Genomic DNA, 12,322 nt, shown 5'->3' with positions numbered 1-12,322 from the left:
TGGGGCATTTGTACGGCTCTGTTACCATAGTATTAGAACAATCACAGTTTTTAATGAATATATATTCACATAGACAGTTGTGTGATAAGGAGGTGCTATAATGTGCATTTTACAGATGAGCTGGGGGAAGGGCAGACTTTGAGAATGTGCCACACTTCTAGTGAGCACTCAAAAGCATACTTACCTTCAGTTTGGATGGGCACTGGTGTGTTGGATGCAGACCACAGCAGCCTTCACGTGGTCCTCTTCACCTAGAAGTGATATCATGTAATCTATGTCAAACTGACACGGCAATCTAAAATGCTCTCTAGAAAGACTTCAGCTCTGCCTACTGCAAAAACCAAACAAGGCAAATATGAGCATGTGGAGCTGGATCTTGGGAACCAACCATGTCTTGGCTACTCATGGTTTCAGGCAGCTCAGGTCCACAAGACACAGGGGTTGAGTTATTCACTCAAGACTGAGCAGGAACACTGGTAAATCAGCAAGTAGAAGCCAACTTTTGGGTTTGAATCCTAATCAGTATAACAACTGCCATTCCTGTTTTTCTAGAACTGTATTTAAGATTAGTCTTCAGTTTGATTTTTTTGTATACAATAAAACAACAGGAAACCGATACAAAAATCTTAGAAATGTTTTCTGGGAATATTTCAGGAAACTGATGGATACAAAGAACTGTCAATACATTCAAGAAAAATGTGTCTTGGTCACAATCCTGCAGCAAGTTCTGTGTCAACACATAAGCTGTGTTCATACACACAGCTCCTCCCCACCAGATTATGTACATTTGTGTCTATCATTTTCTACTGTATAGTTTCAAATATTTGCCGAAATATTTCACAAGAATGTCCAGAACAAATTGTCAGAAACAATTACTTGATGAAGGATGCTGTATAACTAATGCCATTCTGTAATTATTAACTGCAATAAACAGAAATCTTCGTAGGTATTGTCCTACAAACAATCAGTATAATGAACAAAAAATGTAAACAGCATGTTTTTCTTTGTCAGAGTATCAAATATTTGAATGTACTTAAAAAAAAAAGGGAATCCCTTATTAGCCTATCACAGTGACAATTACACTGTGCTTCTTTACTGTTTGAACCGATTGTTCTTTGTGTCGTTCCCATTCCTCATCATCTTTGTCCAGATCAAAAGTTTCTGGATAAATGGGCAGCTTGTCTTTTGGGCACTCCTCGTAATAACTTCGAACATATTTTCCAACAGACCATCCTTTGTATTCCTCAGGCATCTTGCATTCTAGGCCATTGTAGTGAACATTGTAGTGATGCTTCAACCAGTAGAAAAGATAGTGAATGTTGTAGTCACATCTCCAAGGATTCTCTCTCAGCCATAGTATTTTCAGAAAGTAAAGATCTTCCAGTACTCCATATTCAAAATTCTGCAAGCTGTTGTTTGATAGATCCAGCTCCTCTAAGTTATTGAGGCCTGAGAAAGCAGCTAGTCAATAGAAAAATAGTTATTGGTACCTTATAAAGATAGGAAAAAACCATTCATATCTGCAACAGGAAAAACATTTTCGTAATTATACATTTATTAAATTTTTTTTGGCTAAAGACGACAAAAAAGACTTTTCAAACACTGAACTTTAAAATATGGCTTGTGCCTTGAGAAGTGACATATTGGTATAAATATATCAACATCAGGGGAGTTGTACTGCTGGTAAAGTTATAAAACACTTAATGAGCATGCATGAGTGTAGGATAGGGACAGTGAAGACAAATGAATGCTCAATTTGCTCATAGAAGTCTACTGTTATTGCCGTGATACAGAAGTAGAAATATGGAAATCGATTATGTATTAGGCAATGTGCAGGACTAGTAGTTTTTGTATGTATGTATTTGTGTGTGTGTGTATAAAACCTTTAAATTAATATTTTAAGATAAGGAAGATAATAAACACAGAGCTTCATGATAATGCTTCTGAGTCACATTTCAGAGGGCAGTTCATACTTTTTTCACGTATACTGTTTCATTTTAATGGCAGAAGTCTTAATTTAAATTAATCGACTGTGTAGCGTTAAACCTCATAAGTACCGTTTTACTGATATTACAACTTTCTACTGCTATTTAACTTCCAAAATGCTACTAGAGAAGGCTCTTTTTGCTTCATACTTCCTATGTCTGTCTCCTTGTGTCTGCTTTCATAATTAAAACCCGAATACACATAGGTGATAAGCAAATTGCCAACAAGGCCACTTGAATTCTAATAATATATAACTTAAGAGCAATTATATGTAGTGATTTTTAACCCAGAAGAGTTTAAATCCTTTTTGTTTGTCTATTACTTTATTGTCTAATGTAATTTAAAAGCAGCCTCGTTATATGACAAGTTTTCTTAGATTTGGCAAAGATACTTAAAAAATCATTCAACTATTTAGTATTTTGGGAAATGATTAGCCTTCAGTCTGCAGAATTAAATTTTTGCACTTGGTTGGTTTAGTATTAAGAAAGGGCAGCTGAAATCAGTCTCTCTTCATTGACTTCCAGGATGAATATATTTCAGTGTGAACCTTTACACTATGAATTGAGTGATACAAAAGGTAAAATTTGCACCAACTTCTAGATTTTTAAATCCCTTTTCCCCACATTTATATCTGATAGAGACATTATCAAAGTTTATAATTAATAAAACATAAATCACTTTTTAATGAATATTTAAAATTATTCTTACCAGGATCAATGTAAGCTATTCCATTACTGTTTAGGTTTAATATCTTCAATTCACTGACATCTTCAAACTCTTTGGCTCGTAGTTGTCTAATTTTGTTGTTGGACAAATCAAGTTTAACTATATCTGGAGGTATGTTACCTGGAACTTTCTTTAAATCTTAAAAAATGAAAAAGACATAACTTGTGTCAGCTTTAGATTATTTTTACTGCATACTGCACAGAGTTTTGTCAGTCTAGCATTGTTTCTTGTTTTCTTTCCATTTATCCCCACTGCTAGTGTCAGCATGTTTTTTCAACTTCTGAATTTCATTGCTTTGTTAACTTGTATCTTTACATTTCATCTGAAAATTGCTCTTTTCATTAGTGCTTATAGTAAAGCCTCTTCTTCTGTTTTATATTTTTATTTTAATAGAACTGTACTATTCATTCGCATAGGGATAGGGTAGTTAGTGAAGAAACTATAGTAATAAAAAGTATGTGAGAAGTGCTTGATCATTTAAAGAAAAGAAACCAGAGTAACTATATAAAAAAAAAGTTTGTTGGCATGTGAACATCTTCCATAATCAAATTATAGTGTGCTGCCTTGCATCCTTAGTTTTGTGTTGACAAAAGGTAAAATGTTCTAGATTTTATCAGCAATAAAAATGCTAGTTGTTACAGTTTTTATAGTAATATATATAGTTATAATTATAGTTCTGTAGTTACAGTTACGTAGTGTTTTAGTAATATTTAAGACTTTATATTTGTTACGATACTTACAGTTGTTATATGTCCAGGCAGCATAGTGGCATTCTGTCTATCTGCTTCTCTATCCTACTTGTATCATTGGCATTACCAAAGTAGCCAAGCACCTCTCAGTCATCTGTGTAAGTATCCTTACAGTGTTCCTTGCAAAAGAGTTACAGAAAGAATAGCTTCTAGTCCAGTAGTAAGGGCACATTTCCTGAGAAGCGCAAACTGTGGTTTGAATCCTCTCAGGATAATGTTAATAAACCTAATCTCCAGGATTATGTTTACTCAATGAGTGTTCTAATCCTGGGCTATTATTACAAGAAAATGAGCGGTATCTCTTATTTGACCATCTTTGAATGAAAACAAGTAGTTTCTGGATCTTTGCTGAAATTTGTGTTGTCAGTGTACTTCTGAAGTTCTGAAGATGTCTAATGCATCAGGTATTCTCGAGACTAAAGCAACATATCAGTCTTCCTGCCTTATATCTGACTTTGAGCAGAGCTTTGGTATTATAAATACATAAATATTACAACTACTCCAGCCTGCTGTGGTTGGAGTGCTTCCTGCTTGTGCAGATGTCAAAGTTTCAGGGCCTATTTATCACCAAATGAATGCAAATAGTCCTTGAATTTAGAGATTTGGAGAGTTTGGCAGTACTAGAAAGCAGATTTTTTCAACTGCTCTTGCAAATACAAATTCTTTTGCAGAAAAGCAAACAGAAGTTACTTTGCATCCAACTTTTGTTGCTTTTTTTGGTAAAACAGAATCAAGGACATAGGATACTTTCATTCTGAAGTACTGAATGATCTGGCATATCACTGATCTGATGAGATATAAATAAGAAGTTCTTCAAAAAGGAGAACATACACATGGTTATATGTATTTTTAAGATGTTTCTTTCATGAGCTTTCTGACATTAACTGAAAGTTGCTGACCTATTGTCATATCTCCTTAGAGATACATAGGACTGGTGTACTGCTTGTCACTCCATCCGCTCTGTTGTAAAGGAATAATGGATTGCAGCTTTTCATGTCATCTTACTGGTTTGGCAACTGATGCACCTTTTTTCCTACTCTGAAATCTTGTCCATGTGGATTTAGAGAAATTTTTGAGTTTTCCCAGGATTTTGGGTGCATTATACTCCTATTTCTGATGAAAATTCCAATGAAATTGTGCATCTGCTGCACAGTAATCATATGCAAAGACAGTAAGTACAATGCTTTCATCAAAGATTACCATATGTTCAGAAATCCCAATGTCCATGGGTTATCTGCATCCAGCTGTCAAGCATATGCACAGTAGATCTGATACTTCCTACAAAATATTGGACGTACTCAATGTGTCCATGCTAGACAGTCAGGAAGTCCTGGAGTCATATACTTAGTTCTTGACCTGAAGGAGGGAGTCCCTGTACCCTCTAGTACACTCATGTAGAGGTTGAAGTAACTTTATTCCTTCACTATTAGTACTAACGACAGTAAACCATTTTTTAAATACCCTAAAAGCCTGTGAAACTCCCGTGAAGAGCAGACCACACTGAATGTTTCCATAAACTTAGAGAAAAAAGTAAATTTTTCTTGCCAGAAGTTTTTGGGTATGTTCTTGCATTCAGCTCATCTCTTTGATACCACTAAATGGGAAGAGGTGGAAAGTCAGTCTTTTCTTATATTAGGATTTATAATATATGCCTGGTTTTTGTTCAGTATCACAGTTTACTGGAGACATAAGGTAATAATGATATAATTATGAAGGATTTTTAAGATCCTATGAAGGATAATTAAGACCGTAATCTGTAATCTAATAATTAAGATCCTATCTACAAGGAAAGGTAAGGTAGCTGAAGATTAAGAAATTAATAAACGTTAGCCGGTTAAAAAGCATAAATCATTAATAAAAATATGTAGTAGCTGCATGGTAAAACAGAAAAAAAGAGAAAAGTGAGCCATAGGAAGAAGAAAGGAATTTAACAGAGTGGAAAAAAGTAAAAACGTGGACCATTTTTTATGACATACATAGCAGATAAACCATGTAATCAAATACTGAACTCGTTAATTCTTTATATTTAGGTATTGTCTCCTTATACTAACTTCTGAGCTTGACTCTGGCATTAAGGCCCAAGAATAAGGGCACACAGAGTTGTTACATAAATTTAAGTCACTGTTAAAGCAAATAGAAGTTTAGCAAACACATTGCAAGATACAAGTGGGCAAAACATTCTGCAGTGATCTGGTGTTGCAGGCTGTGCGTCGCAAAAGTTAGGAGAAAAATCCTCCCAATTTTGGCTACTTCTAGTAATGCTTTTTGTTTCAGATTTGTAATGTTAAAGAACAAGTCTCTCCTTATTTGTTTTGTTGTTTGCTTTGTTTCATCATGGGATAAAACATGGAAAATATAAAGCACGAATAAATGTGCACTTTTGTGTCATATATACCCCAGCTGGCTTACCCTTAAGGCTTAACTGTGGCTTTTAGGAGCCTGAGAAGGATTTAGGAATGGAATGGATCCAAGTGTCTGAAAAACATTTCTCGAAGGCCCTTCAACTTTGAAATGTTTGCTGGGTGCTGGGAGGAAGAAGACAGAGGATGTATTTTCTTTATGAACAAAAGCATACAATTTCTTCCCTGAGCAGAAGAAATCTTGCACAGAAAATGTGGGGATGCAATGGCTCAGGTTCCTTTGGGCATTGTAAGCACAGCTGGCTGCTCCAGTCCTTCTTCACAGCTCGCTTTTGTCAAAGTTGTTGCTATCTTTGTGTTTGTACGCTGGAAAGAAGAAAAGACACTCTGTGCTTTTCTCTATCAGTACAACAATTTCAGCACAGCTGTAATTTGACTGATTAGTATGTTTCTAGTTGTAAAATCGGACTAGTGAGGTGCTAGTCCTTCAGTAACTTAAGCATGTGCTTAATTTTATTCCTGTTGATTTTCATTGGATATCTTACACTAGAGCACTTTAGAATATTTGTGGAATTGGGGCTGCGGAGTAGAGGTAGAATGCAGAAAGAATTCCTGCTTGTTGCTTGTAGTTACAAGAGAAAAACAATTAACAGTATTCATTAAAGTAAGTAAAGCAAGTACTGGTATGATATTAATTTGCTGTAAAATGTGAATACATGTAGTAAGGGAGCTAGAATATTAAAATACTAAATTCAGTTATATGGACAGATACAAACCTTTTCTTTTGCAATTCAGAGTTGGTACAGGAAACACATACATGTGGCACAGAGAGGAATCAAATTCTGGTTTGACAGCTTCAGGCTTCTCCCGTTTTATGTTTTGGGGCTCCTGCCTGTCCTCTTCACTACATAGCTGTTCAGCTTTTATCTGCTTTAGCTTTTGATTTTTCAGTTCTATTGGGTGCACACACTTGGCATAATTTCCCAAATTCCTGTTTGTTGGAACCTGAAGTAATGTAACAAGAGTCTCTAGTTCACAGTTGCAATGCCAGGGATTATCATAAAGACGTAGGTAGTTTAGACTGGGCATATAAATAAAAATCTCCTCGGATAAGCTCTTAATTTGGTTATGCTGAAGTAAGAGTGTGGTAAGCTTATTCAAACCAAAAAAAGCCTCGCTCTCAATTTTTGATATATCATTCTGTTGTAAATCCAGACTTTTCAGTACTTTGTACTTGGAAAACATATTATTCTTCAATTTACGAATCCTGTTTCTTGCTAGCAGCATGTGTTTTAAATCCTCAGGCCAATTAGGTGCCACAAAAATCAGTTTTCTTTCCTGACAATCTAGGTATTTCTCATGAAGATAAGTGTATATATCACATGGTAGGCCTCGGGCATTACGCTTAACAGTGCTAGATGCTTTTCTTAAGATGTTTTCCCTTTCATTGTTTCTCAAACTCCTATTCCTTGTCTTCCTACAGTCAGATGCTTTACAAAGAAGAAGTAGTAGTATAATAGTAACTACTTGCATCCTGACATTCAGCTGGCCTCGGTTATTTTCTGTGACAGCTGGAACAGTTGAAATTTTTGGATAGTCTTAATCAGTGTTGTACAGATCTGAGGAGACACAGCTGGGGTATGTGGGATCCCTGTGTTGGAAGAAAAGTAAAACATTAGAACAGATGAAACAGGCATTTTCATGGAGGCTTGTACATAATACGCAACATTCAGTCAAGTACTCAATCATCACACTACTGGGAGCTTCACAAATACTTTGAAGATTTAATGTCCTATCTCTTTTTTTGTTGTTTTTACTGTCTCTGGCCTACTGTTGTTCATTTTGATTAAACATGGGAAACTATATGGACCAATTTCTAACTGATCTTTGTTAGAAGGTTCTCATGTATTCAGGAAAACGGCATCAGGCTGAATCTTCATTGTATTTAAGTTCATCTTGGAAGATCAGCTTGAAACAGGAGCTTGAAGCTGATATTCTCCAGCTTTCTGGGTGTTGACCCGCTGGAACACATACAGAGCCAGACCAAGGAAAGCCATCCAGTGCCTATCAAACCCCCAGCTTTAGACTGCACTCAAGTGTGGACTTGTTTTTGGGTTGAGCCCAAATTTATCATAACTAGCCCTGCTACTACCAGGTGTCTCTCATTGCCCATGTCAGGTAGACAAAGTTGGCTGGACTGCTCTGAGAAGGACCCAAAAATAATCTTCTGCAAGAGCCTATGAGGCTATATGTCATTTGAGCATAAGGCAGAATGCAAAGAGAACCTGCAGGTCCTGGCCATGGCCTGCTGCAAACCACTTCCAGGTCTAGCTGCCTGAGGGGGAGAGTACAGAGGTGTAAGCCAGGAGCTTTTATTTTTCCAGGAAAGCCAAACACAATCATTAGGAATTATTATTAGGGGAAGACAAGGACTGCTCCCTGCAACCATGTCCAAAATTGCCTCAGTATTTTCAGTAATTTTTTGGCCTATGTTCCTTCCTGAATTTCCCATAGTACTCCTGTGCACTGCCTTTTTCCCTCATTTTCAGTGAAGCTTGGCCACAAGGTTGCATTTCCTTAGAAACATTTTAACCCCTCAGGTTTTTGTGTTTTCTAACTTTTTTCCATCTCACAAATTTCCTAGTTTTGCTAGTCAGTATCATTCCTCCTGAAACTTTTTTTTAATTCTTCACTGTTTGGCTTAACTACTTAGTTACTTTTTCTCTATGACTGTGGAAATCTTTGCATTGTGCTCAGTCCTTTTTGACGTTAGCACCTGGGAAGGTATTGAATCCCAATTTTGAGTGCAGATCATTGCACAGAAGTTCTGTTTCTAAAACACCGTTGTTTTGGGCTCAAAAACTTTGTTTTTATCTGGAGGAAAGGTGGCACAATAAGTCAACTAATACCAGGTAAAATTTTTCATTTTTAAACAAATCGGTAGATCAGTTTAAAACACATCTTGACTGTAGGGCGTTCTCAGTATTTGTGCAGTTCTTACTCATTAGACAGATGGAGCAGTCCTGTCTGTGCATGCTTCTACATCCCTCTAATCCATGTGGCCAGTTGTTAATATTACCTCTGAAAACCCATTGATTGGTTTCCCCATTTTGTTCCTGTAGTTGCCAGTTGTCTACCTGCATTCAGATTCTGTTAGTTCATAGTGTGAATGAGTGTTTGCATTGACGACTTTATCCCTTACATGAAAAATGAAATTTTACTTGTTACTTTTTGGCAGCTATATGCTAGTCAGTGTAAATTGATCATGTGTTTTAATAACTTGAATCATAACTGGGATCCTTTGTGTTGTTTTGAACTGTTCACCATTCTGGTAATGTGATAACTCATTCTATCCAGGAGAGCTTGGAAATAGAAAAAGAACTTGGGGAAGGAAAGGTAACAAATAATTATGGAAATATTCTTCCCTCTTCCTTTCCATCTCCTGGGTCTGAACTGGAATTTTTTACTAGTATTACATTCTGTCTGCTAGCTTAATTATACTCAGCTATAATACCAAAATGAGCAGCTTCTTTCAGTAGCGTGTACAGGTTCACATGTAAAATTATAACTGTGTCTCATTTAGTGCAAAAAAACGTATAAGAGGTATGTCATTTCTGTGGTTTAGCAGCCTTAAGGATGATTTTAATTGGTTAGGTTCTTTTGAGTTGTGCGATCCCTCTCAGTATTGTCCTACTCTTCAAAAAGGCACTGAGTTAGACAGTGTTACAGGATATCAGTGAAGTCACAGTCCCCGAAGAAAAGGATATACAGATCTATTGTTGCATTAATGCTTGATTGCAATTGAAAACATGTATTTGGCTTACCATATGAAAATGTGTTTTTAAAGATTTTTTTAATGTATTTCTTTTAACTCTATAAACCTTTCGTACTGCATTTTCCATATTAGGGATCTGTTTCAGGCCTGTTTTTTTCATTTCAGTTTAGACAGATCAGTTATTTTTGAAGATCAGATTAAGGCAAGAAGTATTACTATGTTTAATAGGAGTTTTTGCATCTTTACCTTGGAGGATAGACTCCAAATTTAGCAGGAGAGTGGCTGAAGGGATGTGTAAGTGTTGTTTCTAGTGTCAGACATCTATCTTTCATTATTTTGTTAGAATTGCAACAATCTCTGCAAAATAGGAGTTTCTAAAAATAATAGATTATACGCACACAGAAGAGACTGTCTCAGGCAGCTAAATTCTCTGAAATTCCATACCTGCAGAAGATAAGCAGGGCTTTTCCTACAATTGGTCTGATTGTTGTACCTCTACTTTCAGAGAGAAAAAATTGTTCATGTATATAATTAGATACTGGTGTCATGATACATGGGTGGGAGGGACAGATAAACCTATGTGGAAAACTTAATTCTGGCATTCCTAACACCAAATTGCTTGATTAGGTAGCTTTCCGGTCCTTTGGTAACATAAGACTGAAAACAGCTTGGTTCCTAAGCCATTAGTTGATGGAGCGCAAGAAGAGACATTTCCTCAGGACAGCTTACTCCAACTTTGTATTCTACTTTTGTTTTTTTGTGCTTTCTTCTCAGTAATCTGCTGTGGCCATGGTTTTAGGGAGGACATTGGCGTAGTTGGACAGAATCTGTAATAGAAATTCTTACATTTGTGTTGTGCACTGAGAATTTGAACTGTTCACCTTTAATATGACATCTTTTTATTTTATTTGTAGGTGAATGTAAGAATTTGCAAGACTTAAATCTCTCTGAATGCCAGGGATTAAATGTGAGTACTACAGACTTTTTCCAGGAACTCTGATTTATACCAAGAAGGACGATTTTTTGAAGTCCTGTGGTTATTTGGGTACTCAAATCTTCCTGATAAAAAGTAGAGACTGGTGTTCTTAACCACTTTGAAAATGGAGTTTAGTAGGATTCAGAGATACTCAGTGAAGTTCTCATTTGTTTTCTGCAGTGCCAGGGCAAAATGATATATTCAATCTCAATTAATTTTAATAAACAGGCTTCAAAACTTCACCAGTCTGGGGGGAGGTGTTTTTTTGTTATTTTAACTTTGGAGTTGTCAACAACAATACATTTTAATCCTATATTGTTTCCAAGTTCCTTTATTCCTTCATTCAGTAGTACACTTGGGCTCTAAAAATGTCTCACTAAATTTCTAGATATGTCATTTATGAAGACATTTAACAGTACTGGCCCCCGTATTGACCCTTACGGGATGCCAGTTGCCACAAGCCATTAATGGGACGTAGCACCATTGGTGAAAACCCTTTGGCCTGGCAGTCTGGACAATGCTTTCTCACCACTCCCTATGCCTTCAGTTCTCTTCAGGTTATGGTTATCTTCCGTCAACATACCTATTTTTACTGATATCACCTCTCTCAAATCCTTTGTTGCAGGAATTTATTTCAAAAACACAAACTGTCCTCTTTAAAGTTGATTGGTATTGAATTTCCAGCTATCTTGATGGTCCTTTTGCCTGATTACTGAAACAGAAAAAATGTGACCACAACATGGCAAAAGATACACACTCAAGTATTACATTTCCATGTATAAGTGCTGACTTTTTGTCTTTTTATTATATTGACGTTTATTGTGAAACATTCTTTATACTAGGAGATTTGTTCCCATTATATGCTAATGGAATGATGTATAGAAACATATAGGTAGTACCACTTTTGCAGGTCAATAAAACATGGAAGCCTTATAATTACTCAAATCTAATGTTCCACCTAGAGGGTAGAACTAAACAGGAAGCATTTTGTAAATTATATTACTGGTTAGAGAAGTGTACCGTAGTTTATGGAGAAAATTCACCAGTGGTTTTAGATACCAGGATTGGCTAACAAGAATCTTGGTTTAGCAAAATATGTAAAACATGTACTAACTTTCAATCACGTGAAAAGTCCCCTGTGCTGTGTAGGACTGTGTAGTGTATAATGTTTCCTTGAATTGGAACCTTAAAATTACTATACTTCAAGCGAGTAACAGTAGCATCACATGTCTCTCAGTATTCTACTTTGAGGCTTCCGAAGAAAATGGCTTTGATGTATACAAATAGGATTATTTAAAGATACTTATTCATGTTTTTTCCCCTGTTACTCTGTATAAAAATGTAAGATAAATTAATACAAATATAATTTTAATGTACTTCTGGAATTTTTTTTTAATTATTATTCAGGATGAATCTATGAGACTCATATCAGAAGGTTGCAGAGCTCTTCTCTATTTAAATCTGTCATATACAGATATTACTAATGGAACACTACGACTATTGTCAAGGTAAAATTAAACAGAACTACAAAAGTGTGTTTGTTTTAATCTTGCAGGAAACTTAGAGGCATATGTAGTAGAAATACACTTTCTGAGTGATATACAGGATTCTGACTGCTATACAAAATGAAAAAAATGCCCAATACATTTGACTTAGATAGCAGTTCTTTTCTCTGATTCAATTTTAGTATAATTAAAAAGATATGCTAGATTACCTTATATATCAGTAAGTTTGCAGATGACACCAAGTT

General features: G+C 35.8%; 1 protein-coding gene across 1 annotated transcript; it reads right to left on the bottom strand.

The window, feature by feature from the left end:
* Positions 1 to 540: 540 nt before the first annotated feature.
* Positions 541 to 11,287, bottom strand: LRRC17 (leucine rich repeat containing 17). The gene is made up of 4 exons (XM_009573307.1): positions 11,156 to 11,287; positions 6,598 to 7,472; positions 2,695 to 2,850; positions 541 to 1,461 (listed from the first exon to the last, which is right to left on the bottom strand). Exons 2-4 carry the CDS (start codon positions 7,352 to 7,354, stop codon positions 1,058 to 1,060), a joined length of 1,317 nt encoding a protein of 438 aa, XP_009571602.1. The 5' UTR covers positions 7,355 to 7,472; positions 11,156 to 11,287; the 3' UTR covers positions 541 to 1,057.
* Between the last annotated feature and the right edge of the window lie 1,035 nt (positions 11,288 to 12,322).

This window comes from Fulmarus glacialis, unplaced genomic scaffold (assembly GCF_000690835.1).
Source record: "Fulmarus glacialis isolate BGI_N327 unplaced genomic scaffold, ASM69083v1 Scaffold4682, whole genome shotgun sequence".
NCBI classification, from domain to species: domain Eukaryota; kingdom Metazoa; phylum Chordata; class Aves; order Procellariiformes; family Procellariidae; genus Fulmarus; species Fulmarus glacialis.
Note: the sequence above shows the minus strand (reverse complement) of the source record. Positions and strands in the feature narration are given on the sequence as shown.